This window comes from Cherax quadricarinatus, chromosome 75 (assembly GCF_038502225.1).
Source record: "Cherax quadricarinatus isolate ZL_2023a chromosome 75, ASM3850222v1, whole genome shotgun sequence".
Taxonomy (NCBI): Eukaryota; Metazoa; Arthropoda; class Malacostraca; order Decapoda; family Parastacidae; genus Cherax; species Cherax quadricarinatus.
In genome coordinates this window covers 2,376,691-2,400,369 of record NC_091366.1, presented here as the reverse complement: position 1 = coordinate 2,400,369, position 23,679 = coordinate 2,376,691, and the positions used below count along the sequence as shown (strand labels likewise).

Sequence of the window (23,679 nt, the reverse complement as noted above, 5' to 3'; positions counted from 1 at the left end):
CAGACCCCCAAACATACACGTACAAACGCACTTACATAAATACACTTACATAATTGGTCGCATTCGGAGGTAATCGTTATGCGGGGGTCCACTGTATTTGAATTTGAATGCACCTTAGAGGCCTCAGTGTTGTAATTTTCACTAGAGATACAATGCCACCAAACACATTGTAAATAATTACATTGTATACCAGTTAGCCGGACCTGAGTCCTGGAGGTGGGAAGTATAGTGCCGGCACTCTGAAGGAAAGGTGGATATATGTCAGTTTTCAAACTTTAGAATCAGCATGCCTATGGCAAGACAGTGATGGAGTGAGTGATGATGAAAGGATTTCTTCTTTTTCAGGTCACCCTGCCTTGGTGGGAAGCAGCCGATGTGCTAAAAAAAAAAAAAAAAAAAAATGTTCTTTTCCTAATCTTTCGGCTGTGCCTGAGATCACGCTTTCAGCCTCAGGGAATAGTAATGTAACTTTGAATACTTTCTGACATTTATTTTAAAATAGTATCATTATGTATTTGAAGCATCCTCATTCATTAAAACTACTATATACAAATCATGGTGTATATCAATTTTATTTCATCCTAATCTCTTATTTACACGTAAACAATAAACTCTTTGACTTATTTAATCCTAAATTTAGGTCTCATACACCAGTACCTGAGTCTTCTCCATACATGAAATTTAGTGAAGAAGCGCTGATATAAATACAGTATATGATAAAAAACTATGATATCATTAACCACTTCATTTTGCTTTTCCTATACAAGTGTTCCTCGACTTACAATGGTTCGACTTGCAATACTTGGACTTTACAATGGAGCAAAAGCAATTACTTTGGAAATGAAACCTACTTACCCAGCATGAAGGCGGCAAGTCCGTATTATTATTATTATAATCAAAAAGAAGCGCTAAGCCACAAGGACTATACAGCGGCAAGTCCGTAACTTGTATTCATTTATTTACTTTTCAATACTGGTGTTCAGTTAGTTATAGAAATTATCTGTTTATTTACTTATTCAGCCACAGTAGTTATTTATGTATTTATTTATTTAGCATATCAAATTTGTGTTCGATTTATGATGGGCTTATTCGAACATAACTCCATCGTAAGTCAAAGAGCACCTGTACTTTAAGATTTATGAACAGAGCTATTAATTTTTTGTTAGCATATGTATCAATCCCACCAATGTGCGGGGGTCATACGTACTTGTGCTTTCCGACAAGAGGAGACACATCACATCTCGAGAAGGAGAGTTAGCAGAAAATGATTGGCTTTGGTATGGCTCAGGGTTGGTTGGTGTTCATATTAAGGATGTGAAGCAGTTATCATCTCCTCACCAAGAAACATGTCTGTCACCTCACTGGAAAATGCTGGCCTGGCATATACTGTATTATAAAGATACACACCTAGAAGATTTGCTACAGAGAATGATCAGTAACAGAAATTTAAGTCTGACAGATTAATTAAAAATGATACAGTTCAAATGAAAATTTTTTTTTCTAGTACAGAGAACAGTGTCCAATGTAAAAAAAAAAAAAAAAAAAAAAAAAAATTGAGTCTTTCAGGTGTCTGCATAGTTTACCATATTAAGTTACAGCCAAGTAAAACCATTATATAAAAAAATCATATTAGGAAAGGATTCATTTGCATTAACATAATGCACCCTTGGACAACAGAAGAAAATAAACTATACTATTTACAAATCAGTTTTCTTTAAACTTAGTCAAAATATATTCATTTTGTATATAAGAAATGTACAGGAATATTTTGATTGGCAGACATTGCAGGAACATCTTTATGGAATGTGCATTTCAATTATTTTCTTTAATTTTGCTGAGAAATATCTACAATGTGCATTAAATTTGTTGAGCAAATCTACTTTTGGAAAGTTGCTTGAGTATTCCCTCCAAAGCTCCTATCCATAATTGATTCCTCTTGCGTTATTTCAGTTCAATTTATCCTGGAAGGTAATGCAAGTAGCCTCTGCTAACCTATCCTTAACTGGTTCCTCTTGGGTTGTTACACTTCAATTAAGCTAAGCCAATGAAAACATAAGAAACTAGTGAATAAGAAAATGCACTTCTGTGTTTCGAAAAAGGAAAACAGGAAATATAAAATACAGAGGAGGGCTCTTCATGTATAGCACCTTCTTTTCAGTGTTCCATGTTTTCGTTGGTTTCAAAGTAAGCCACTGTTCATTACATTCCACTTGTTGGCAATCATTGTTGGCTCAAATGAAAGCCATCTTTGCTGGCGAGTGGAACAATGGCTCAACTGAAAGCCACTGAAAATGTGGAACACCAAAAAAAGATGTTGTATATGTGGGGCCATCCTGTATATATGGAGAAACAAGCTACACAAACATGATTTCAGGGAACAAGAAAGTTACCTGCATGTCAGAATGACTGAGATGGAATGTGCTACATAGGTAAAGAATGATTTGACTTCCCGGGTCAAGATAATGGACCCATTATATACCATGACTCCCTGGATCAGGGTAATGGACCCATTATGTACCACTGTAATCTTTTGACTATCACCCACAAGATGGGTAAGGGGGTACGTAAAGGCATAATATAACTATAAAACTAAAAATCCTGGGTCATGATATTAGTCACAAACTTTACTAAGATTTCACCCATTAAAAATCCAAATTATAGAAATTCGGAAAGCTAAAATGTGATATAGCCCATAACTTGTGGTAAGACATTTCTATATTAGAGTTTAACAAAAATTTATTCAGATATAATCTTTAAACTCACTGCCAATTCCTTATCCCTGGTGGGACGTTACTGCAGGTTTGTCATTAATGAAGACATCCTCAGAGAACCTCCTCTGGCTCCTGGGGAAGGCTTCTACATGGTTACAGAGTCATTGAAGAATTTTAGTGCTCACTGTGTTGGAGTGTAACACAAATAATGCCATATACATCATGAAGGAAACACTTAAAGTTTCTTCTGGCTTAGCAATTAACACAAAGTTCATCTACTAAGGATAATATTACAAAGTATCTTTATTATTCAGTTAGTTTTTCTAACCTTAATAATAGAAATGACTAGTCAATATCCAATTAATGGCTATAAAAAGTTAACTGCTGTTCTTTCTGTTTCTTTGTGTGCTGCATCAAGCATAAATTTAACAATGTGCTCAACTGGCTAATTTATATCATCACCGAACTGAGTAACAAAATTGTGATGACACAATTGCAAACAAACCACACAAAAGGCAGGGATTGAACTTGCAGCGAGTGAGTCGTAAAACTCCGGACCAACGTGTTAGCCATTGGGCCACCTGGCTACAATAGGATTCATCCAACTAGGTATATACACCATAGGAAGGTTAACATAGGCACCACTGTGACCACAAATGCAAGTGGTGCCTATGCTAACCTTCCTATGGTGTATAAATATACCTATTTGGATGAATCTTATTGTAGCTAGTTGGCCCAGTGGCTAATGTGCCGGTCTGGAGTTTTATGACTCACTAGCCATGAGTTCAATCCCCATCCATACCTTGGTTTATAATCACTGAAATTAAATGCCATACAGTAAACTCATAATTTTTCCTTATTAATTAAGTATTTCTGATCTCAATATTTTCAGGTACAGGTGAAATCATTACTAATAATTAAACTGAAAAATCTTTGTACTTTTGTGTAGGTTTTTTATGAGAAAAACAAAAATGTCAAAACTTAACTTTAGGTGTTATATGACTGAAGAGTTAATTTTTCTAATCCATCAATTCTACTACAGAAATTACTAACTTAGCTCAAAGAAAGTATAGTCATATTAGCATCACTTGCTTGCAAGCATTAAAATTAAGAGCTTACTGTAAATGGAATGTTATATTTAACCATGGGACAAATCTGACATATCTAACTTCTTTAATTAAAATAAAGAACTGAAAGTCTACACTTCCAATTTTCACTCAGCTAGTGTTACCTAGCAAGTTATCATTACAAAGGTTTCTTGATGCCTAACAGCAGGGCAAGATTGTTATCATCACAAAGGTTCCTTGATGCGTAACAGCAGGGCAAGATTGTTAAAGTTATTACTGTGGATTACTTACCAGAACATCCTCTGATAAAACTAAATACCGTATCTCAAATTAATGACTAACTCCCAAATTACAGATGAAAAATAGACAATGAACACTAAAGCACAATACCATGACTGGAACAATACACAAACACCCTGGTATGGGTAGAAACATTGGGGGCGAGTTTTCTTAATACATATGCTGTTGCTGTTAGTTGACTGGTGTGGGCCACATCCTGGGAACATAACCTAATTTGCCTGAAATGCTCTGCATAACCAGGGGCTTTCCATATAGTATGAATTTGATGTCAGCTATGGTCTGTATAAGTCATATGATGTATTTGCAGAAATGAAGATTATTATTATTATGCAATCATAATGTATGTAGTCTTCTGTGTCCCACTGACAAATAGTCTTGTTGCAGCCAGCGCTGTTAGTATTATTACTATTTTGATTTGGGGCTATGGGAATTTTGGGGGATTTCAGTCCCTCAAAATTGGTGCTTCCACTGGGAAGAGGAGTGATTTTTTTTTATGAACTGATAAGTTTTTAGATAACAAGAAATGTTAATTCTTTAGTTGTATTAACAAGTTAACGAGTAATAACAATCAATGCTAAGAAAACCTTTTCAGAGTGGCCCAGGGAGAGAGAATAACCTCACCTACCCCAGTTCCTTGGATCTGCCCTTGCTAACATGCTATTACTAGACACACCGAAACACTGTCTGTTTCATACTCAACTTGTTAATTGTGAATTAATCCAGCCATGATATTGTGACTTCTTATTCTTATATCTCCAACATTCTTGAAAAAGGTAAAAACAATGTTTAGAATCAGTTTCAATATTGAACTCTACGATGAAAAAGAATACAAAATATATATAAAGATCTATTACCAAAGTTCCTTCCTTGAATTTGGATGATGTCAACAAGGAAACTACTAGTGTACATGCTATGGTAATATCTCATCACATGGGCTTCATTTTATAATGCAAGTAGTACTGATGAGAGGCAGGGCCAGATTAAGGCATGGGCTTCAGAGGCTGCAGCCCAGGGGCCTCCACCAGCTGGAGGACCTTCAGGGGTTGCAGCCCAGGGGCCTCCACCAGCTGGAGGACCTCCAGGGGTTGCAGCCCAGGGGCCTCCACCAGCTGGAGGACCTCCAGGGGTTGCAGCCCAGGGGCCTCCACCAGCTGGAGGACCTCCAGGGGTTGCAGCCCAGGGGCCTCCACCAGCTGGAGGGCCTCCAGGGGTTGCAGCCCAGGGGCCTCCACCAGCTGGAGGACCTCCAGGGGTTGCAGCCCAGGGGCCTCCACCAGCTGGAGGACCTCCACAGATGTTCTCAATAACTTGCAATTTACTGATGTTTTGTAGAAATTTGTTAACCAAGAAATTACACAAAGCAAATGATTGAATTTTAGTTGTGGGCAGCCTTGTCAAAATAAATTTAGTTTTTCTTAAACTTTTTCCTTTTGAAAATATCACTGGGGGCCTCACAGTACCTGTAGCCCAGAAGCCTCACAGTACCTGTAGCCCAGGGGCCTCACAGTACCTGTAGCCCAGGAGCCTCACAGTACCTGTAGCCCAGGGGCCTCACAGTACCTGTAGCCCAGGGGCCTCACAGTACCTGTAGCCCAGAAGCCTCACAGTACCTGTAGCCCAGGGGCCTCACAGTACCTGTAGCCCAGAAGCCTCACAGTACCTGTAGCCCAGAAGCCTCACAGTACCTGTAGCCCAGGGGCCTCACAGTACCTGTAGCCCAGAAGCCTCACAGTACCTGTAGCCCAGAAGCCTCACAGTACCTGTAGCCCAGGGGCCTCACAGTACCTGTAGCCCAGGGGCCTCACAGTACCTGTAGCCCAGAAGCCTCACAGTACCTGTAGCCCAGGGGCCTCACAGTACCTGTAGCCCTGGGGCCTCCCAGTACCTGTAGCCCAGGGGCCTCACAGTACCTGTAGCCCAGGGGCCTCACAGTACCTGTAGCCCAGAAGCCTCACAGTACCTGTAGCCCAGGGGCCTCACAGTACCTGTAGCCCAGAAGTCTCACAGTACCTATAGCCCAGAAGCCTCACAGCACTTGTAGCCCAGAAGCCTCACAGCACTTGTAGCCCAGGGGCCTCACAATACCTGTAGCCCAGGGGCCTCACAGTACCTGTAGCCCAGGGGCCTCACAGTACCTGTAGCCCAGGGGCCTCACAGTACCTGTAGCCCAGAAGACTCACAGTACCTGTAGCCCAGGGCCCTCACAGTACCTGTAGCCCAGAAGCCTCACAGCACTTGTAGCCCATGGGCCTCACAGTACATGTAGCCCAGGGGCCTCACAGTACCTGTACCCCAGGGGCCTCACAGTACCTGTAGCCCAGAAGCCTCACAGCACTTGTAGCCCAGGGGCCTTACAGTACCTGTAGCCCAGAAGCCTCACAGCACTTGTAGCACATGGGCCTTACAGTACCTGTAGCCCAGAAGCCTCACAGTACTTGTAGCCGAGGAGCCTCACAGTACCTGTAGCCCAGGGGCCTCACAGCACTTGTAGCCCAGGGGCCTTACAGTACCTGTAGCCCAGAAGCCTCACAGCACTTGTAGCCCAGGGGCCTTACAGTACCTGTAGCCCAGAAGCCTCACAGCACTTGTAGCCCAGGGGCCTTACAGTACCTGTAGCCCAGAAGCCTCACAGTACTTGTAGCCCAGGGGCCTCACAGTACCTGTAGCCCAGGGGCCTCACAGTACCTATAGCTCAGGGGGCCTCACAGTACCTGTAGCCCAGGAGCCTCACAGTACCTGTAGCCCAGAAGCCTCATAGTACCTGTAGCCCAGAAGCCTCACAGTACCTATAGCTCAGGGGCCTCACAGTGCCTGTAGCTCAGGGGCCTCACAGTACCTGTAGCCCAGGGGCCTCACAGTACCTGTAGCTCAAGGGCCTCACAGTACCTGTAGCTCAGGGTCCTCACAGTACCTGTAGCCCAGGGGCCTCACAGTACCTGTAGCCCAGGGGCCTCACAGTACCTGTAGCCCAGGGGCCTCACAGTACCTGTAGCCCAGGGGCCTCACAGTACCTGTAGCCCAGGGGCCTCACAGTACCTGTAGCCCAGGAGCCTCACAGTACCTGTAGCTCAGGGGCCTCATAGTACCTGTAGCTCAGGGGTCTCACAGTACCTGTAGCTCAGGGGCCTCATAATACCCGAAGCTCAGGGGCCTCACAGTACCTGTAGCCCAGGGACCCTCACAGTACCTGTAGCCCAGGGACCCTCACAGTACCTGTAACCCAGGGGCCTCACAGTACCTGTAGCTCAGGGGCCTCACAGTACCTATAGCCCAGGGGTCTCACAGTACCTGTAGCCCAGGGGCCTCACAGTACCTGTAGCTCAGGGGTCTCACAGTACCTGTAGCCCAGGGGCCTCACAGTACCTGTAGCTCAGGGCTCTCACAGTACCTGTAGCTCAGGGGTCTCACAGTACCTGTAGCCCAGGGGCCTCACAGTACCTGTAGCTCAGGGGTCTCACAGTACCTGTAGCCCAGGGGCTTCACAGTACCTATAGCTCAGGGGACTCACAGTACCTGTAGCCCAGGGGCCTCATTGTACCTGCAGCTCAGGGGTCTCACAGTACCTGTAGCTCAGGGGCCTCACAGTACCTGTAGCCCAGGGGCCTCATTGTACCTGCAGCTCAAAGGCCTCACAGTACCTGTAGCCCAGGGGCCTCACAGTACCTGTAGCCCAGGGGTCTCACAGTACCTATAGCCCAGGGGCTTCACAGTATCTGCAGCTCGAAGGCCTCACAGTACCTGTAGCCCAGGGGCTTCACAGTACCTATAGCCCAGGGGCCTACAAAAATCTTAATCCAGTTCTTATGACAGAATATCTCTGCTGACATTATCGTTTTAATCCAAGACAGCACTTGAATTAATGGACTACTTATACCACTGTGATATATGCTTTTTCATCACAATGAATAATACTTGACTAGTTGCATACAAAAACCTATCTTTACACTGAATACCTAAAATATATAAATTCCATTCATGTTAAATATATGCAATTTAAGCACAATAAAAGGGAATAACTTGCAAGCACTCTGTCTATCTCTCACTCACATGCACTAAGAATGTGCCTCAGAGATAATGAAAAATGCTCTGAATAAATTTCCTTTTCACCGTGGTTATATCACACATTAAGATATCATGTTTCTTGTGATTTTGTTGCACATTAAATATACGTTTAAAGGATTCAAAAATTAAGTTGTAATAAACAACTATCAATGAGTAAAGAGAAGAGTGGATGAGGGCTTGAACCGAGGTCTGCAAATTGACTCAGTTTACAGATTGCGGTTTGAGTCCCTCATTCACCCTTCTGTTTATCCACATACAATGGAACTCTGGTTTTCATACTCCCAAGCTTGCACGTAAACCACAGTTATTCTCTATAATATCTATTTTTTTTATATTTCTCATAAGAAATAATGTAAATCCAATTAATCCATTCCAGACACCCAAAAATATTAATAAAAAATACATTTTATGGAAAATAACTGTGGTTTTAACAGGCTCGCTGCGGAGCACGAAAACCAAGGTTTCACTGTATTTAACCCGTAAACGGTCCGAGCAGATCGACGTTCAAATTCGTAGCTACAAAAGTAGATCTACGTTTTTTTTACATATTTTCAAATATAACAAAAAAAAAAGTAGATCAAAGCTTTTTTTACACATTTTCAAATGTAAAAAAACAAAAAGATCTACTCTTTTTACATACTTTCAAATGTTGAAAAAACGTATATACGTTTGGACCGTTTACGGGTTAAAGAATCATATATGACTGATACTATAAAAGAAAAACTAAGAAAGTGACAATATGGGACACAAATACTATACCATCCTATACGTCTGTCTTTTCTAAAAAAGCACCGGTTTTATGTAACAATTCAATACAATAATCAAGAAACCGGGCTTATATATTAAAAAGTCATTTGGCTACTTACACCAAAATTAGAAATTGCATAATGCTGTAAAATATAATAGAGAATGAAATATTACAATTATGTATCATAAAGTGGTAATAAAACAATATTTATAAATTAATTAAATGTACAAATGGCTGTTATATGAAGACTAAATATACATTCTCCGAGTTATTTTGGTTCAGACTAGGTCATCACTGTTACACACGTATGTTAGGTTATGTCCTCAGTATTCACTTGCTATAGCATACTTTCTATATCATCTCAAAAACTGTCTAAACTTTTGTCTATAAATTTCAACTAATCAAATAAAGAGAACCAGTTTGCCAGAGTTATCCTTCGACTACAATTAAGGCTACATCTTTCATATACTGCATTGTACTAACTAATAAATACTGTAGTACATACCATGTAACATCAAACTAAAACCTAACTGGCAAATAATTTCACTCTTTTCTAAAGTTTTAATAACATTTAAATATAAAATAATGAACTAATCAATGATTTACATTAATATATATATATACATTTAAAAAAAAATAAAAAAATCATATAAGCATGACTCACATAAGCAAGGACTATAATGTATTTCTTTTAATAATGTCCGGACGACTGTAAGTCTTTGAAGAATACTTCTCGTTCTCATTCACTGTAATTACCATCACAATTATTCTCACTTGCATCAAGAGTAACAAGTTGACATTAACTTCAACAATTTTTTATATTTTTCTTATATACACTTTATTGTGACACTTTAATCCTCTTACACACGTCATGCAATTCCAAGTAAAAATCCCACACATTAACAGGAATTACTACCGAGAAAATATTTGTGGCACTTGTTAGATAAAGTTCGTTTTGATTAATGAGAAGAACGCAACCTTGGTTCTTCCTTTCTAAACAGATATCACTCGCAAAATATCCATTATTTTGAGAGTTTGATATGGTTCAAGATTTCTTTAATAGCACAGGAAGTCCTGGCAGTACTTAAGGCTTAAATAGATCATCATATCAAACCTGAAGGCAATATTCCATCACTGTATTAGCATACATAAAGCAACACCTCTCATGTAGGTTGTTTGAAGAGGTACCCCATACATACATACACATGTATCACTGATCAATGGTAAGCATATTCTTCAAGCGGTGGATATCGCAGGACACCATATTACCTGACATGAGGATCAGAGGAAATATCTACTTTGAAAGCATTAAATTACTATTTTTCCTAGGTTACACATCTGTGTTTCTCTGGGATATTAGCCGAGGAGGTGGAGGTTTATCATCTATTGCTTCCACATAGTTTTCAGGTATCAGACCAGTTCGTCCGTTGAGAGTTCCTTCCAGCCAGCCGGGTTCTCGAGACGGTCGAACTGCAATTTATAAAATTTTTACCAATCTGTTCCGAGATATGAAAAAATACATCAATTTATTACCAAAATGCATGATTCAAAAATAGGACAAAAAAATTAATGTCCATGTCTCACGAAATCGTAAAACACGATAGCAAACAAACCACGGAATGTGTGTGTGTGGGAAGGGGGGTTGAACCCTTGGTGAGTGAGTTGTAAAACTACAGGCCAGGTCATAAGCCACTCAGCCAGCTGGCTATAATACAATTCATCCAATCAGGAGGGCCCTGCACATATAGCACCTTCTTTTCGGTGTTCCATGCTTTCACTGGCTTCAAAGTGAGCCATTGTTCATTATGTTCCATGAGCCAGTGATTGTCACCGGTGGGTGGAACAATGGCTCAACTGAAAGCCAACAAAAACGTCGAACATTAAAAAGAAGTGCTGTATACCCAGGGTCCTCCTGTATTTCTATACACTGTAGAAATATACCTAGTTGGATGAATCTTATTGTAGCCGGCTGGCCCAGTGGCTTACACAATGGCCTGGAGTTTTAAGACTCACTCACCATGGGTTCAACCCCCACACATTCCATGCTTTATTGTCCATGTATATATGAAAATGGGGATGACTTACCATTACTTAATATTTGGTTTGGTTCAAAAGAAAGCTCTGACTCATTCTCTCCTACACATGCATACAACGTTCTCACACGCCTGAAACAAAAACACATTGTGTTAGTTTTCTAAGCATCACAAATATTAAAATTCAGCAACTCCCACAAGATATTTAACTGCCTCCAGGCTGTCTTGCTTATACGTATATTAACCCTTAAATGGTCCAAACGTATATAGAGTGGACCCCCGCATAACGATCACCTCCGAATGCGACCAATTATGTAAGTGTATTTATGTAAGTGCATTTGTACGTGTATGTTTGGGGGTCTGAAATGGACTAATCTACTTCACAATATTCCTTATGGGAACAAATTCGGTCAGTACTGGCACCTGAACATACTTCTGGAGTGAAAAAATATCGTTAACCGGGGGTCCACTATATACGTTTTTTCAACATCTGAAAGTATGTAAAAAAATGTAGATCTTTTTTTTTGTTTTACATGTGAAAACGTGTAAAAATAACTTTTATCTACATTTTTTTTTTGTTATACGTATTTGAAAATAAATAAAAAAAAGTAGATCTACTTTTGTAGCTACGAATTTGAACGTCGATTTGTTTGGACCGTTTAAGGGTTAAAATAGCTTGCACATTAAGCATCCATGGTCAGTTAAATGAAAAAGCTAAGAAATTATGTATAGTCTAATTTAAGCATAAAAATAAGTATATACTGCGAGTGAATAAATAAATACAAACTGAACAGACAAATTTTTTTTTTCATACTGAAATGATTGTCACTCTCAAGCTCACAGAACACTCAACACATTTACACCTAATTCAAAACATAGTTGGAATCAGCTTACACATGAACAGTCTGACAGTTTATGAGGCGTAACACACACGATCTGATGTAAGTGATTTACAAAACTGATAAGTTGAAGAATGAAACACTTTTGCAACATTTGGGAATTGTCGATGAATGGTTCAGAGAACCGACACGTTGATAAATTAGACACATGTGCAACTCTTGGGTATCTTTATTGAGGAAACGTTTTGCCACACAGTGACTTGATCAGTCCATACAAAGGAGAATCTTGAAGAACAGGAGGAGAATGAGGCAATCAGTCCCTCAGCCTTGAGTCGATATGGTCAGTCCATCAATCTTGAATAGATACCCAAGAGTTGCACATGTGTCTAATTTATCAACATTTGGGAATCTTACTGAGGAGGCGTTTCGCCAGCCAGTGGCTTCTTCAGTCCAATACAGAGAAGACCGATGGAAATTGAGATGGAGTTTGAAGTAATCAGTCCGTCAGTCTGGAGCTGAAGTGTACAGTCCATCAATCTCAAGATTGATGGACTGAACACACTGACTCCAGGCTGAGGGACTGATTACCGTTCTTCTCCACTTTGGACTGAAGAAGCTACTGGCTGACAAAACATTTCCTCAATAAAAATTCCTAAATATTGCACATATAATTTGTTGGGAAGACAGATGAACCTGGAATTGTATGGTGTACAGCTGTTCTTAGCTGATACTGAAGCTCTGAGGTGTTAAGATTGATAATGCAGCAGCTTCCACTTTCATTCTTGAGGAATTTACGAAATCCTGGCTAGTTGGCAAGGTGGTCACCAATCATCCATGAATACTAGACATATACAATCATGCGTTGCATAACATTTTGGTCAATGACGGACCATATACACAATGATGGTACTATGTGCTGCCAGCCATTTAAAAGTATAGTACATACAATTATGTACAGTACGTGATACCCAACAAAGATAATAAACAACTCTGTTACTGGTTTATGTACTACTATACTGTACTTTTTATTATTATTTTAGAGTGTACTCTCTCTACTTATAAAAAATAAAGTTTAGTGCAAAACAGTATGGGGTATTATGCCGGCAGCATCCTCATACATCGTGTTTACTGCGTCTCTTGATAGCATAATTTTACCTTGTGCTTGATTTAATCTTGTGCTGTTTTGTTCATCATGGCCCCTAAGCATACAATATACTCTAGATAACATGAATTATTATTATTATTATTATTATTATTATTATTGTTATTATTATTATTATTATTTATTAACACATCGGCCGTCTCCTACCAAAGCAGGGTGAATATTGAGTACAGTGGACCCCCGACTTACAATCAGGTCCCAACTCGAACAATTATGTAAGTGTATTTTTGTAAGTGCTTTTGTAAGTGTATTTTTGGGGGTCTGAAACTGACTAATCTAATTTACAGTATTTCTTATGGGAGCAAATTCGTTCAGTAACGGCACCCGAACAGACTTCTGGAATGAATTAATATCGTAAGTCGGGGGTCCACTGTATTTTAATCAGATTTATTGTTAACATGTTTCTTTAGCAAAAACATTGTTTATTTAAACCATCACACTGAAATGTTGCTCAGTTATAGAAGAATTTTAATGGCCAATTTTCACAGGCATTCAAATTTTTCAATAAATTTTCATCCGATTTTTCCAACTGGACACCTGGCCCTTAAAAACTCAGATTCTGTTGAAAACAATTATATATTATATATTATATATTATCACACCGGCCGATTCCCACCAAGGCAGGGTGGCCCGAAAAAGAAAAACTTTCACCATCATTCACTCCATCACTGTCTTGCCAGAAGGGTGCTTTACACTACAGTTTTTAAACTGCAACATTAACACCCCTCCTTCAGAGTGCAGGCACTGTACTTCCCATCTCCAGGACTCAAGTCCGGCCTGCCGGTTTCCCTGAATCCCTTCATAAATGTTACTTTGCTCACACTCCAACAGCACGTCAAGTATTAAAAACCATTTGTCTCCATTCACTCCTATCAAACACGCTCACGCATGCCTGCTGGAAGTCCAAGCCCCTCGCACACAAAACCTCCTTTACCCCCTCCCTCCAACCCTTCCTAGGCCGACCCCTACCCCGCCTTCCTTCCACTACAGACTGATACACTCTTGAAGTCATTCTGTTTCGCTCCATTCTCTCTACATGTCCGAACCACCTCAACAACCCTTCCTCAGCCCTCTGGACAACAGTTTTGGTAATTCCGCACCTCCTCCTAACTTCCAAACTACGAATTCTCTGCATTATATTCACACCACACATTGCCCTCAGACATGACATCTCCACTGCCTCCAGCCTTCTCCTCGCTGCAACATTCATCACCCACGCTTCACACCCATATAAGAGCGTTGGTAAAACTATACTCTCATACATTCCCCTCTTTGCCTCCAAGGACAAAGTTCTTTGTCTCCACAGACTCCTAAGTGCACCACTCACTCTTTTTCCCTCATCAATTCTATGATTCACCTCATCTTTCATAGACCCATCCGCTGACACGTCCACTCCCAAATATCTGAATACGTTCACCTCCTCCATACTCTCTCCCTCCAATCTGATATTCAATCTTTCATCACCTAATCTTTTTGTTATCCTCATAACCTTACTCTTTCCTGTATTCACCTTTAATTTCCTTCTTTTGCACACCCTACCAAATTCATCCACCAATCTCTGCAACTTCTCTTCAGAATCTCCCAAGAGCACAGTGTCATCAGCAAAGAACAGCTGTGACAACTCCCACTTTGTGTGTGATTCTTTATCTTTTAACTCCACGCCTCTTGCCAAGACCCTCGCATTTACTTCTCTTACAACCCCATCTATAAATATATTAAACAACCACGGTGACATCACACATCCTTGTCTAAGGCCTACTTTTACTGGGAAAAAATTTCCCTCTTTCCTACATACTCTAACTTGAGCCTCACTATCCTCGTAAAAACTCTTCACTGCTTTCAGTAACCTACCTCCTACACCATACACTTGCAACAATTATGTGCCAGAAAATTCCGGGCTCAGAGGAAAAAAAAATGGATTTGGCAACCAAACTGATTTAACTTTTCTATTTACCATGCTGCACATGCACTCATAACTTATGCACTGTCTATCTCACTCATACAAGCATACTTAAAGAATGCTGACGAATAGACAGATGAATCCCACATGGATGGCAAGTCAAATATGGAGAAGAAAGTATTTGCATATTTCAATTTCTCTTTTGTGTGGAGGTAAATGGAATAAAATACCAACAGGATGAAAAAATAGATATACATGTAAATGCAGCACAAAGCCATTGTGTTGGCAAAACGTAGTCCATAAAGCATCACATTATATCTTATTTTTATACCAGTAATATATAATATTTCATCTGTGGATAGAGACCCTCTTCAGCAGATTAAGAGAAGTCTGTGACTTAGTCTGATACACATAGTTTGTCCTCCATGTTATATGCAGTGTACATGTGGGATATACTTGCTCAAGAACACAAATGTTGCAACAGTCATTGACACCAAGCTGCACGAAAATCTCAACATGCACTTACACATATTATTGCTCAACTATTTTGTTGAAAATAAAGCATAACAATATTGAGCAACACAATACAGTGGACCCCCGCTTAACGATCCCCTCCAAATGCGACCAATTATGTAAGTGTATTTATGTAAGTGCTTTTGTACATGTATGTTTGGGGGTCTGAAATGGACTAATCTACTTCACAATATTCCTTATGGGAAAAAATTCGGTCAGTACTGGCACCTGAACATACTACTGGAATGAAAAAAGTTCGTTAACCGGGGGTCCACTGTATATTGAAAATACACATGTCGCTTGCCGGTTAAATTTTACAATATAGCATTTCAAGTGTTTACTAATATGCAAAAAATTAATTATTGCAGTATCATTATTGGATAATTTTAAAGGAATATAGAGGATATCTATTTATGCTGCCAGGTCTCAGGTCAAGAATTATAAAATGTATCGGATATATTACAGGACTAAGACAAATTAAAATACACATATCAGTAGGAAAGTAAAGGTAACTGTATGATGAGCGTAAGTTAAGGTTACCAAGATTTACTTGCTGCCTACCATGTTTATAATATACTATAAAGAAAAACCAGCAATCCTGCCAGAATGCAAAATTTCTAACAAGCTTCTGTTTCATATACTGTGGACCCTCAAATTTAGTCGTGCCTTTTCTGTATTCAAAACTATTTTTAGTATCTATAAAATGTATTGTTTGTTAATATTTTTGGGTGTCTGGAATGGTTTAATTGGATTTACATTATTTCCTATGGGAAATATTAACAAAACATACATTTTATAGATAATAAAAATAGTTTTGCATACAGAAAAGGCACTACTAAATTCGAGGGTCCACTGTAAATGAAATGGGAGCTTGTTAATACAAGAACTGCGTATTTCAACCATGACACCAATAAACAGTCATTACATTATATTGAACTGAAATTCCTGAATGAATTCATGCATGATGCACTGGGTTCTACACTATACCTTGGTGGTGAGTTGACGGTTCCATTAGAAGTGGACGAGGAAGAGGGCGGAGGAGAGGAACTAGTCGGAGCCATGAGGCTCAGGGTGGAATGTGACCCACTGATGGAGTTCCTGTGGGAAGACGTGACATTCAACTTATGACAATTCAACTTGTGACATTCAACTTCTTATTTACTTTGGAAATTCACTATTTTTTCATGTAGATTCTTTTCCATATATTAATCTAATGTGTTACGAAAGAGACCACTTTAAAGTGTCTGTAAGTTAATGTTTTTTCTCCTAAGAGTGTCACTTTAAAGTGTCTGTAAGTTAATGTTTTTTCTCCTAAGAGTGTCACTTTAAAGTGTCTGTAAATTATTGTTTTTTTCTGCCTACCTACCTGCGCATACATTTTACCCAGCCTGGGAATCGAACACAGGTCCATCCAGTTGCGAGATAAATACCCTATCACTAATCTACAAGCATTCCCTTTCCTGAAGGATCATTCTCACATAGAACCTTGAGACATCTTGCCTTCCTTGAAGCTGTACCCTAATAAATAACTTTCTTAGGACATTCCCCCCCTGAAGGGACAATTTTATAGAGAGCCTTTACTGTACATAACTGTAGTGTGACTGAACCCACAAGTGATGGAAAAAAGGCACACGCATAGCTAAAGGAGACCTTTAATTATTGCATTTCACTTATGACAGATTTTATTAAGTCTTTTATGGATGACACACTAATAATAAAAGGCCTCTACTTGCTACATGTGTTATTTTTCATCACTTCTCTATACACGTGGTTAATTATTTTTTAAACAAGCACTTGATATACCGGCAAAATACTGGCAGACATTAGAAGTTTATAACAAACTGCTAAATCAACTGGTTTTAACAAACTATATACGTATACCAGTTATAATGAACTATATTGGTACCTTGAGATATGAAGTTAATTCGTTCCAGAAGGCTGTTAGATTACCGATACTGGATGAATTTGTTCCCATAAGGAATAATGTAAATTAGATTAATCTGTTTCAGACCCCCAAAAATACACTTACAAAAGCACTTACATAAATACACTTACATAATTGTTTGAGTTTTGAGTTGTTCGTATCCCGAGATACCACTGTATGTCTATCAGCTATAACAAACAATATCTATTAGTTATAACAAACTACATATATCTATCCATCAATTATGATGAACTATATCTATCAGTTATAACAAACTATACCTATCAGTTATAACAAACTATACCTATCAGTTATAACAAACTATATCTATCAGTTATAACAAACTATACCTATCAGTTATAACAAATTATATCTACCAGTTATAGCAAAACCATAACTTCCGATTATTCTACTAATCAATGTAAACATCTGACATTTTTTTCAAATTCCTATTTTAAGCATAAATTTTGCAACATTTCTCCTCAATGTGTCTGAGTAGGTTCAAGGGTTCTGTTATAGAGCCCAGTCTGACACCAGACTTTATTACTGACCACCTGGTCAAGAAGGTTGCTGCTGCCCACACCACTACCTAGCCATCACAACCTAGTTGATCAGGCACTTGCCAGAGATGGTCATCAAGTCTTTTCTAGGCTACTTATTACTCCATTTTGAACTCTTTGGTTATGAATGTTTTTAAATACAGGCGGGCCCCATTTTACAGCACTTTGCTCCACGGAGTTTTGCTAATGCAGCAGTTTTCAATTACTGTATACCCATTCTTCATTCATTCAGACTCACTACAATAAATATATTCACCACTCATATTAGCTAAGTACAGTGGACCCCCGCATAACGATTACCTCCGAATGCGACCAATTATGTAAGTGTATTTATGTAAGTGCGTTTGTACGTGTATGTTTGGGGGTCTGAAATGGACTAATCTACTTCACAATATTCCTTATGGGAATAAATTCGGTCAGTACTGGTACCTGAACATACTTATGGAGTGAAAAAATATCGTTAACCGGGGGTCCACTGTACAAAAATATTTGAAAGTGAGTAATGTGTGTACTATATATGCATTTTTTAGGCCTAGCTATATTGCTCATTTAATATATGATAGAGTAAATATATTATCAGACTTTTATATGCATCTGAACGTGAAAAAAAAGGCTATGTTTCACTTTACAGCGGTTTTCGTTTTACAGTGGTATCCCGGAATCTAACCCACTGTATGAGTGGGGGCCCTACAGTAGCCCAGAACCAAACCTGCTGTATAAGCAGGGCCCTACAGTAGCCCAGAACCAAACCTGCTGTATAAGCAGGGCCCTACAGTAGCCCAGAACCAAACCTGCTGTATAAGCAGGGCCCTACAGTAGCCCAGAACCAAACCTGCTGTATAAGCAGGGCCCTACAGTAGCCCAGAACCAAACCTGCTGTATAAGCAGGGCCCTACAGTAGCCCAGAACCAAACCTGCTGTATAAGCAGGGCCCTACAGTAGCCCAGAACCAAACCTGCTGTATAAGCAGGGCCCTACAGTAGCCCAGAACCAAACCTGCTGTATAAGCAGGGCCCTACAGTAGCCCAGAACCAAACCTGCTGTATAAGCAGGGCCCTACAGTAGCCCAGAACCAAACCTGCTGTATAAGCAGGGCCCTACAGTAGCCCAGAACCAAACCTGCTGTATAAGCAGGGCCCTACAGTAGCCCAGAACCAAACCTGCTGTATAAGCAGGGCCCTACAGTAGCCTGGAACCTAACCTGCTGTGTATAACCAGGGCCCTACAGTAGCCCAAAACCAAACCTGCTGTATAAGCAGGGCCCTACAGTAGCCTGGAACCTAACCTGCTGTGTATAACTGGGGCCCTACAGTAACCCAGAACCTAACCTGCTGTATAAGCAGGGCCCTACAGTAGCCTGGAACCTAACCTGCTGTGTATAACCGGGGCCCTACAGTAACCCAGAACCTAACATGCTGTATAAGCAGGGCCTTAGAGTAGCCCAGAACTTAACCTGCTGTATAAGTAGGGCCTTAGAGTAGCCCAGAACTTAACCTGGTGTATAAGCAGGGCCCACCTGTACTATCAGCTTGATTGGTAGCACACTCAGCTCACACACTGAGATCTGGGAGGTCGATCTCTGGTACTGTTGGAAACATTAGAATGTGTTTCCTTAAGACACCTGTTGTCCATGTTCACCTATCAGTAAAATAGGTACCTGGGTGTTAGTCGACTGGTGTGGGTCGCATCCTTTCTATACAGTAGTACATCATTGATGTCAGTTATGGTCTGTATACCTTGTACATGTACTTGTAGACATAAAGATTATTTATTTATTTATTTATTTATTATACCCATAAAACTGATCATGCCACATACCATTGAATGGTCAAAATTCAAGTCACACTAACAAGTTTTTCAGTCCTTACATATTTACATATTTTAGAATACTCATTACACAATGGCATGGAATTTTACACCATGGAATGGGTGGGGTTAAACCCATGGCAAGTCTTCAAACTCTAGGAAAGCGTGTTAACCACTTGGCCAGCTAGAAGAGTAACTAATGCACCGACCTGAAGTCTTAGGACTCACCTGCCATGGTTCAAATCCCATCCGTTCCGTGGTTTATTTGCAATCATGTTTCACGATATCCTGAGTCACAGAATGTTTTTTAAATCATGCTTGTAACAAGCAAAATATTTTTTAACAGAGGATGACAATGGGATTCCTTTTAAAAATATAAGCTAGCATTAATCAGTCTCTTAATTATAGTATGTGGGTATTAATGTACAAGGGATCCCTACATTAAAATGACAGGGTTACTTGTGCTTGTGAAAATTTTTATAAGGAGCACCTGGAACACAAGTTGTGTGTTGGAACACCAGTAACACAACTTGTGTGGTGGGATACCAGTAACATAACTTGTGTGTTGAAACACCAGTAACACAACTTGTGTGGTGGATCACCAGTAACACAACTTATGTGATGGAACACCAGTAACACAACTTATGTGGTGGAACACCAGTAACACAACTTATGTGATGGAACACCAGGAACACAACTTGTGTGGTGGAACACCAGTAACACAACTTATGTGATGGAACACCAGGAACACAACTTGTGTGATGGAACACCAGGAACACAACTTGTGTGTTGGAACACCAGAAACACAACTTATGTGATGGAACACCAGGAACACAACTTGTGTGTTGGAACACCAGAAACACAACTTGTGTGTTGGAACACCAGGAACATGATTCATTCATTAGTTGGGGTTCCCTAAGTCGAGACCTCCACCACATTAATGTGCATATATCCTCTTCACCCCTGCAACTTCCATGCATGTACACATACACCAACACGAGCATAGTAACAGAGCATACCAAGCCCAGAACCAATTCCTTATCACCATATAAATCATACAACATTAACCATACAATTTTTTTATTATTTTTTTTTTTATTATCACACCGGCCGATTCCCACCAAGGCAGGGTGGCCCGAAAAAGAAAAACTTTCACCATCATTCACTCCATCACTGTCTTGCCAGAAGGGTGCTTTACACTACAGTTTTTAAACTGCAACATTAACACCCCTCCTTCAGAGTGCAGGCACTGTACTTCCCATCTCCAGGACTCAAGTCCGGCCTGCCGGTTTCCCTGAATCCCTTCATAAATGTTACTTTGCTCACACTCCAACAGCACGTCAAGTATTAAAAACCATTTGTCTCCATTCACTCCTATCAAACACGCTCAAGCATGCCTGCTGGAAGTCCAAGCCCCTCGCACACAAAACCTCCTTTACCCCCTCCCTCCAACCCTTCCTAGGCCGACCCCTACCCCGCCTTCCTTCCACTACAGACTGATACACTCTTGAAGTCATTCTGTTTCGCTCCATTCTCTCTACATGTCCGAACCACCTCAACAACCCTTCCTCAGCCCTCTGGACAACAGTTTTGGTAATCCCGCACCTCCTCCTAACTTCCAAACTACGAATTCTCTGCATTATATTCACACCACACATTGCCCTCAGACATGACATCTCCACTGCCTCCAGCCTTCTCCTCGCTGCAACATTCATCACCCACGCTTCACACCCATATAAGAGCGTTGGTAAAACTATACTCTCATACATTCCCCTCTTTGCCTCCAAGGACAAAGTTCTTTGTCTCCACAGACTCCTAAGTGCACCACTCACTCTTTTTCCCTCATCAATTCTATGATTCACCTCATCTTTCATAGACCCATCCGCTGACACGTCCACTCCCAAATATCTGAATACGTTCACCTCCTCCATACTCTCTCCCTCCAATCTGATATTCAATCTTTCATCACCTAATCTTTTTGTTATCCTCATAACCTTACTCTTTCCTGTATTCACCTTTAATTTTCTTCTTTTGCACACCCTACCAAATTCATCCACCAATCTCTGCAACTTCTCTTCAGAATCTCCCAAGAGCACAGTGTCATCAGCAAAGAGCAGCTGTGACAACTCCCACTTTGTGTGTGATTCTTTATCTTTTAACTCCACGCCTCTTGCCAAGACCCTCGCATTTACTTCTCTTACAACCCCATCTATAAATATATTAAACAACCACGGTGACATCACACATCCTTGTCTAAGGCCTACTTTTACTGGGAAAAAATTTCCCTCTTTCCTACATACTCTAACTTGAGCCTCACTATCCTCGTAAAAACTCTTCACTGCTTTCAGTAACCTACCTCCTACACCATACACTTGCAACATCTGCCACATTGCCCCCCTATCCACCCTGTCATACGCCTTTTCCAAATCCATAAATGCCACAAAGACCTCTTTAGCCTTATCTAAATACTGTTCACTTATATGTTTCACTGTAAACACCTGGTCCACACACCCCCTACCTTTCCTAAAGCCTCCTTGTTCATCTGCTATCCTATTCTCCGTCTTACTCTTAATTCTTTCAATTATAACTCTACCATACACTTTACCAGGTACACTCAACAGACTTATCCCCCTATAATTTTTGCACTCTCTTTTATCCCCTTTGCCTTTATACAAAGGAACTATGCATGCTCTCTGCCAATCCCTAGGTACCTTACCCTCTTCCATACATTTATTAAACAATTGCACCAACCACTCCAAAACTATATCCCCACCTGCTTTTAACATTTCTATCTTTATCCCATCAATCCCGGCTGCCTTACCCCCTTTCATTTTACCTACTGCCTCACGAACTTCCCCCACACTCACAACTGGCTCTTCCTCACTCCTACAAGATGTTATTCCTCCTTGCCCTATACACGAAATCACAGCTTCCCTATCTTCATCAACATTTAACAATTCCTCAAAATATTCCTTCCATCTTCCCAATACCTCTAACTCTCCATTTAATAACTCTCCTCTCCTATTTTTAACTGACAAATCCATTTGTTCTCTAGGCTTTCTTAACTTGTTAATCTCACTCCAAAACTTTTTCTTATTTTCAACAAAATTTGTTGATAACATCTCACCCACTCTCTCATTTGCTCTCTTTTTACATTGCTTCACCACTCTCTTAACCTCTCTCTTTTTCTCCATATACTCTTCCCTCCTTGCATCACTTCTACTTTGTAAAAACTTCTCATATGCTAACTTTTTCTCCCTTACTACTCTCTTTACATCATCATTCCACCAATCGCTCCTCTTCCCTCCTGCACCCACTTTCCTGTAACCACAAACTTCTGCTGAACACTCTAACACTACATTTTTAAACCTACCCCATACCTCTTCGACCCCATTGCCTATGCTCTCATTAGCCCATCTATCCTCCAATAGCTGTTTATATCTTACCCTAACTGCCTCCTCTTTTAGTTTATAAACCTTCACCTCTCTCTTCCCTGATGCTTCTATTCTCCTTGTATCCCATCTACCTTTTACTCTCAGTGTAGCTACAACTAGAAAGTGATCTGATATATCTGTGGCCCCTCTATAAACATGTACATCCTGAAGTCTACTCAACAGTCTTTTATCTACCAATACATAATCCAACAAACTACTGTCATTTCGCCCTACATCATATCGTGTATACTTATTTATCCTCTTTTTCTTAAAATATGTATTACCTATAACTAAACCCCTTTCTATACAAAGTTCAATCAAAGGGCTCCCATTATCATTTACACCTGGCACCCCAAACTTACCTACCACACCCTCTCTAAAAGTTTCTCCTACTTTAGCATTCAAGTCCCCTACCACAATTACTCTCTCACTTGGTTCAAAGGCTCCTATACATTCACTTAACATCTCCCAAAATCTCTCTCTCTCCTCTGCATTCCTCTCTTCTCCAGGTGCATACACGCTTATTATGACCCACTTCTCGCATCCAACCTTTACTTTAATCCACATAATTCTTGAATTTACACATTCATATTCTCTTTTCTCCTTCCATAACTGATCAT

The 23,679-nt window shown here is 40.1% G+C and overlaps 1 protein-coding gene across 21 annotated transcripts in view; it reads right to left on the bottom strand.

Moving 5' to 3' along the window:
• Positions 1 to 475: 475 nt before the first annotated feature.
• Graf (GTPase regulator associated with FAK) overlaps positions 476 to 23,679 on the bottom strand; it is a 550,104-nt gene continuing 526,900 nt past the window's right edge. For 17 of the 21 annotated variants that reach the window (XM_070100893.1, XM_070100896.1, XM_070100899.1 and 14 more), the window contains 3 exons: positions 16,323 to 16,433; positions 10,974 to 11,053; positions 476 to 10,358 (listed from right to left, as the gene is read on the bottom strand). In XM_070100893.1, the coding sequence (XP_069956994.1) occupies positions 10,219 to 10,358; positions 10,974 to 11,053; positions 16,323 to 16,433 (331 nt within the window). In that variant the 3' untranslated portion in view covers positions 476 to 10,218. The remainder of the gene's footprint in view (positions 10,359 to 10,973; positions 11,054 to 16,322; positions 16,434 to 23,679) is intronic. The other 4 variants (XM_070100905.1, XM_070100907.1, XR_011394106.1 and 1 more) reach the window with 3 other exon arrangements.